Raw genomic sequence first — 7,386 nt, forward strand, 5'->3', positions numbered from 1 at the left:
CTTTAAATCCTTTTTTTTTGCATTTAATCGTCAGAACTCTTTTTGTAATTTATCAGGAACTCTAGAACTTTTTGGGGAAGAACCGGAACTCTAATTATTTTTTCGAAATTTTGACAATGGGGTGCCAACTTCATAGAGGTTACTTAACTGCGACGTTATCATTCTAGATAATTTGGAACATGTGATTATTTGTGCTGCACACCGCGGCCGTCTTAATCTATTAACGGGACTACTAAACTTTCCACCAGAGAAATTATTTCGTAAATTAGGAGGATTTTCTGAATTTTTGGACACAATCAAATGTACCGGAGATGTCATTAGCCATCTTATAAGCTCCACTGATCTTAACATAGATAAAAAGAGTCTTCACGTAACTATGCTTCGAAATCCATCACATTTAGAAATAGTAAATCCCGTGGCGATGGGAAAAACTCGAGGAGTTATGCAGACAATTAAAGAAGCCGCATATAGTGATAATGAAAATGCGACATGGAGCAATCGAGTAATAAACATTCAGGTAAGTTATAAATGGTTAGTAAAGATTTTTGTCAAAAAACTTATATTAATCGAAAGATAGAAAAAACAGCCAATAATTCGATCAAATAAGGGTGTTAAAAATTAATAATTTATTTCATATAGTAAGCACACGGTACGTTTCGACCTCACTTTCTCAACCTTTCTCAACCGCATAAAATTATATTAGTAAAAATTTAATAGAGAACTTATTTGCTCCAATTATTGGCTGTTCTTGCTGTTCGTTTATTAACCTTGAACGGAGTTTAAATATAACTTATATCAACATATTTTATTATTTCAAAGTTTAATAAAAAATTTTTTTTATAACTTAATGTAAGAAAAATAATAGTGAGAGCAATTTCTTTACCCTAAATATAATTTTAATCAATAATTTTTATTAAATTATAATTTTAAAAAGTTTATTTTTAATATATTTTATCAAATTACAACTGTACGTTGGTTTTATTTAATTTAAAATTAAATATATGTAGATTATTAAAACTTTTTTTTTTAATAATTTGTTAAGCTGTTTAAACTGCGCCCCGAATCATTTTCAGACTTGTAACGCAATTCTTCGAAAATCTATATAGATATTAGTTGACTGTTCTGGAAAGCTTTAAAATAAATTAAATAGAATTTTTTACAGACATTTGAATATTCCTTGTACATTCTATAAATATTTTAAGACATATCGGAAGACATCCCTGTTAATAAAATCCATGTGGATTTCCATGGAAATCCATGGAAATCCATATGGATTGTCATGGTAAATTCAAAATCCATATGGAAATCCATGTGGATAACCATATCATTAAAATCCATATGGAATATAGCCATGTGGATAACTGCGTGTACGTCATATTAAAGTTCATATGAAATACGAAAAATCTATATAAAAAATGTGAAAAATTCATATATGGGTCAACCATGATTATCTTATATATAATTTTTTCAATTCTTTTGTTTAATTTAATATTATGTTTTATTTTCTATTTGTATAATTTATTCTGATTTGAATTTTCATATGAAAAAATACATGTACGAGCCATATATTGGCGAATTTAATATATTAATGATATATGAATTATAAATTATTTTCGTATACAAGGTGTCCCATTTTAATTTCCCACCCAGGGGGTTAACCCCCTACTGTTTATTGCACATTCTTGTAGATCATCTCGAGAGCTTTCTAAAACACATAGATAAAATGTTTTTTGGTTAAGTAAATCTCAAGTTATAAAGCTTGAAAGTTACAATATCACCGGCATTAGCATTATCTAAGGTATCCGAACAATGGCTGAAACCTTTTGAATGTTGTTCAGGATCATGAGCTTGACAACATGTGTCAAGGCTATGATCATTGGAGATTGTTTCTCTTATTTTCATTTTTGAAAATTACCCAGACAGCACAAAGTCGTCTAAAAGATGACTAAATGGTGACTAAATTATAAGGGTATCTTTTAGTAAAAGAATATAGTCCGCAACGAAAAGATAACTAAAAGGCGACAGATGTCGCCCAACTAGTCATCTTTATGGTTTTATCCATATGATAACTTAAAGATGACTTCTGTGGATATCAATTTTTCTAAGAATTTCTTCGACATATCCACATACATAGACTGCGTTCTGCAAAGCGCATCATGCGCATGATGTATCATGGTATCCTTGTGTTCATTAAATGTTAAACAATGATAAAAGGATAAATCATGTGCATGATGCGCTTTGTGAAACGCAGCTATAGATACACTAAGAAAAAAGATTTTAACCAAAAAAAATTTTTTTCTTATTTTACGATTACATATTATTTTTAGAGTTTAATTTGTGTTTAACTATTTCGCATTATTTCTATTTTATTAATTACAATTTATACGCAGGTTTACAATTTTTGAAAACACATCGAGATTCGAACCTGAGATCCTTAGAACATCAGACTTATACGCTAACGCTGAGCTAATGATTCTTCGATACGAAGGATTTATTCTTTCCAGTATATATGATGTTATATATTATATTTTTATTATTTAGTATATGTTATTGTTATGCTTTGTCAACAACGTTTGATAAGACAAATTTTGTTGCAAATTTAAATTATTTCTGACGCCAAAACTTGTAGCAAGTATTTGTCGTTGTTTGTCCGAACAGATTTGCAGGTTATTTGGGTAATTACATGACTCAAAGCAAAAATTACTAGCCAATACCAAGCCAATTACAGAAAAAGTTATCAGTTGTCGCTTATCATCAGATAAATAGGCCGGAACGCTTGAAAAATTCATCGTACAACAAATGTAATAGCTCTATTAATTTTTTTTAGGTTATATGAATGGATATCTTTTAGTCGACTTTTCGCCTTGTCAAAAAGATAACTATAGAATGATGACGAAAAGATGTATTTTTAAGATTGTCTTTTGGATGATAATAAAAGATGTTTTTAAGATATCTTTTACTTTCATCCAAAAGACAACTTTAAAAAGACATCTTTTTGTTATCTTTTAGATATCTTTTCCGAATCTATATCTTAGCCGAAAAGACATCTTGAAAAAGACATTTTTTTGTCAGCTTAGTGTTTTGTGCTGTCTGGGTATTTTTATTTTTTGAAAAAGGAGAAACATTCTCCAATAATCATGGCTTTGACACATGTTGTTAAGCTCATGATTCTGAACAATATTCAAAAGGTTTCAGTCATTGTTCGAATATCTTAGATAATGCAAATGCCGGTGCTACTGTAACTTTCAAGCTTTATAACTCGAGATTTACTTAACCAAAAAACATTTGATCTATGTCTTTTGGAAAGCTCTCGAGATGATCTATAAGAATGTGCAAAAAGTAGGGGGTTCCATTTAAGAAATTGAAGGTATAACCTTCACATGACCTTCGAGCTATTCAAGGTCACACTAATGACATCACTTTACGTCCCCCTCAAAGCCATACAACTTTTGTCTGAAACATTTTTTTCTAAGATCAAAAATGAAAAAGTTATTTGGGGTGGGACATTAAAATGGGATACCCTGTATATATTTCAATGCATACAGGATGTTTCAAAATAAACTTTTCTCCTTAAAATGTCATATTCCTGACTGAATTCTAAGAAGACTTTTCCTTTACCAAAATTTTATTCGAAGCTTAGTTTTCAAATTATAACAAGAAATAGTTAGCGAATTATGGGCCACGTATGGAAGGTAGACAGGGGCGCGTAACTTACTGTCGGATGCAGGCAATACGCGGAGTCCTTGCGACGATTAGCTGACTGCTACATGCGCGCATACATTACATGATATTTTAAGGACATGCGATTACATTCTCTCTTGCTCACACACACACACACACACACACGCACACGCACACGCACGCACGCATGCACGCACGCACGCACGCACGCACGACGCACACACACGCACGCACGCACGCACGCACGCATGCAAAAACGCACACACATCAATTATAAGTTGTAAAGATTCGATGACTTCTGTAGCTTCGTGAGAAAGACGGAATTTCCATTTTGATGGACCACGTACAGTTCCAAATAAACGTTTATTTTAATAAATTTTCGTTAATTTTAATGCAGACGTTATCACTAACTGACACAGATCAGATTATTATTTAGTTAATTCTTTTTTTTACATAACATGTCACTTCAACATTTCACACTCGATTCACATACGAACAATTCACGGGAAATCACGAGAAATCAACTAATGCATCTATCCGTTACGTACTTTACAATCACTGTCGATTAATTATCTATCCACTGAAACATCATACAAAGAAACACGACGATTTATTAATACACGACCCGTTCACTCGAGGATAGCAAGCAGTCGACTGACTTTAATACCGAATTTATTAATTAATAATTATCAGTGTCGATGCGTGGCCCTATCTACCTTCCATACGCGGCCCATAATTCGCTAACTATTTCTCGTTATAATTTGAAAACTAAGCTTCGGATAAAATTTTGACAAAGGAAAAATCTTCTCAGAATTCAGTCAGAAATATGACATTTTAAGAACAAAAGTTTATTTTGAAACACCCTGTATATTGAAAAAATCCATGTAGATTTCTATATGGATTTCCATGTGGATTCCATGTACATTGAGACTCGAAAAACAGTAATAATCTCTGAATTTTCGCTTATTCTCGACTTTTAGTCTAAATTTGTAGATGCTTACTGGAAAAATAGTAACGTTTGCTGAAAAATATAGTAATATTTAAAAACTAAAATTGTAAGGGATACTGAAAAAATACATAATTATTGAGAATTTCATGTGCGATTCCGTAATTATTACTATTGGCTCTCAGTATTTGTTCAGGCGCAAGAACTCAGTGGCAGAGAAATATATACCAAAAAAAATAAGTCCTTTGTACAAAGTATCATTAGCTCAGTATTAGCGTACAAGCCTACTATTCTAGGGATCTCAGGTTCGAATCTCGACGCGTTTTCAAAAATTATAACAACCTGCGTAATTGTAATTATAAAATAGAGAATATGCGAAATAGAATAAACACAAATTAAATTCTAAAAAATAATAATATATAATTCTAAAATTGAACAAATGAAATTTTTTTGTTAAGGGCCCTTCCTAGTCAGCCACGAACTCTGCGTTGACGGTGGCGACGCTATATTGCGGTAGAAATTAGAAGCTTCTTGTCGTATATTAGGCCCGTCCTATAATACATCATATATCGGTGTTTTAAGTCATAAACCGTGATAATTCTACAGAATAATTGTATGCCAATATTGTAAGCAGTGTTAAATTGATCAATTACAGTCGAATATGAAGAGAATACTCGACAATTGAAGAAAATAACGGACCTACCTGAGGAAAGTGTTGACAACGAATTTTGTGTTCCGTGCCATTTCGTTATTATGTGCTTAATTGTGAAAATGTGACTTATCTCGTATTTATCAAAGTCGTAAAAATGGATGGAAACTATATAGCTATTGTCGAATTTTATACGTAAAAGTATCTTTTCCGTTCTTTTTAATAGTTGTCAAATCGTGAGTTTTTTTGCTTGAATAAGCTTCACTTTACGTGCCTTTTACGACTATTTACTGATTTTCAGGGGGGGAAAGGATAGTTTCCATCCATTTTTACAAGTTTTCTAAAGCGATCCTATTTATTATTTTATCTAAATCCTCTTTATTTAAAAATAGCACGCAACAAATTTTTACATGTCATTTTTCGCTGTTTCTCGCTTCTGACGTCACGAATCCAATATGGCCGCGGTGATTAGGAAGGGCCCTTAAAATCTTGTACCGGAATGACCGGAATTATTACCGTATCTTTACCGTAATGATTATGAAACGATACGTTACTGATTCAATATTACATCTATAATATAAGACTTATTGTAGAATTTGTAATACGTGATTCCATACGAATTTCATATAAATTTTACATAAATTTGATATGGAATCCATATGGAATTTATGTGGAATTTATATGAAATATAAATTCACATGGATTTTTTCAACAGGGATTTTAGGAGTGTTACAGGAATTTATTGTTAGCTGAATTAGTCTCGCACGTCTACCCTTTATTTCCTGATATTTTATTTTTATACCTCACCGCTCATATCCTATTATCTATCCATTCAATCTTAAAGTATCCATTTCCCTATCAATAATCTCTGTTTCTAGATTTCTGCCATTTCCTCTTACGTCATTTAAAGTTTCAATTCTTCAGCCATTTTATATTGTAAAATCTTGTTCTCTCTATTCGGTACCTGTCTCCTTCCAACTATACATTTCTTTTTATTTCCAACAAATTTCTAAATATACTGTCTTCCCTCTCCAAGATCTTTTCCTTGTACCTCATAACCCTAATTTCTCAATCTAATCTCAGCTTGCAAATTTCCTTGTTATAACATACCTGGATGTAAAAAAATCCAGTCTGAATATTCATCTCACATAAATATCCTTTGTTCCAATCCCCTAATACCTTTCTTAATTTTGCTTTAAAATAAATTTCGCTGAAGTTATACTGAGAAATATTCTGAAACATGGAACAATTTCATCAAACTTTTAAGTGAATTTGTTTTCAACAAATTTTGATAAAATTTTTTCACTAGGAATTATATATATTATATAATTATGTATCCAGTTATTCATGCAATCAGAAATTATTATCTTATAATTACGTTTTTTTTTATAGACAAAATAACATACAGTCTGAATTAATGGAAAGTTCAGGGGGTCGCCAGACGTTTAATCTCAAAAGTCTTATTAATAATCTTTATATTTTCAATTGAGAGTTTTAATATATTAAAATTTTGAGTAGAATACAACTTTTATAACACATCACAATTATAATCGTTTTTCATAGTAAATAACATTAAAATAATAAATTTTATAATAATCTATATTAACCTTAAATTTATGTTAAATAAATATTTAAAATATTATGAATAGTGCTCGGAAAACCCGGGTACCCGCCTACCCGCCCGTCATTCGTTGCACACGGGTGAGATCCGATTCCTCGGGTACCCGTATCACGCGGGTACTAATATAAAGTGAGTATTCGTAATATCATACGAACACTCACTTTATATTAGTACTCGCATCAGACGGCGAATGAATCGCATTAAATAATTAATTTAACATATCCAAATAAAAACATTCAATAAAAATTATTCAAAATTTATAAAATAGTTAAAATAACCTTTACTCTATTTCATTAAAACTTAAATTAAAATTTACCAAGCAAAATAAAAATCAATAAAAATTAAATTATTCTGCAAAAAAGTAAAAATATAAATACATAAAGGAAAATTACAAACACTGAAAAAAGTAATTTTGCAATTATAGCTAGAATTATTTAGGTACAAAAAATTAGCTAAAATGGATAAGTGATTAGTACCCATCACACGGAA

General features: G+C 30.9%; 1 protein-coding gene across 1 annotated transcript in view; it reads left to right on the plus strand.

Annotated features, from left to right (window-relative positions):
- Window positions 1–7,386, plus strand: part of LOC105457145 (probable 2-oxoglutarate dehydrogenase E1 component DHKTD1, mitochondrial) — a gene marked incomplete at its 3' end in the record, with an annotated part of 57,689 nt that overhangs the window by 37,839 nt on the left and 12,464 nt on the right. Inside the window, 1 exon segment of the mRNA XM_011701650.1 lies at window positions 168–517. Coding sequence (XP_011699952.1) covers window positions 168–517 — 350 coding nt within the window.

The sequence above is a fragment of the Wasmannia auropunctata genome, unplaced genomic scaffold, assembly GCF_000956235.1.
Source record: "Wasmannia auropunctata unplaced genomic scaffold, wasmannia.A_1.0 LD336106.1, whole genome shotgun sequence".
Classification (NCBI taxonomy): Eukaryota; Metazoa; Arthropoda; class Insecta; order Hymenoptera; family Formicidae; genus Wasmannia; species Wasmannia auropunctata.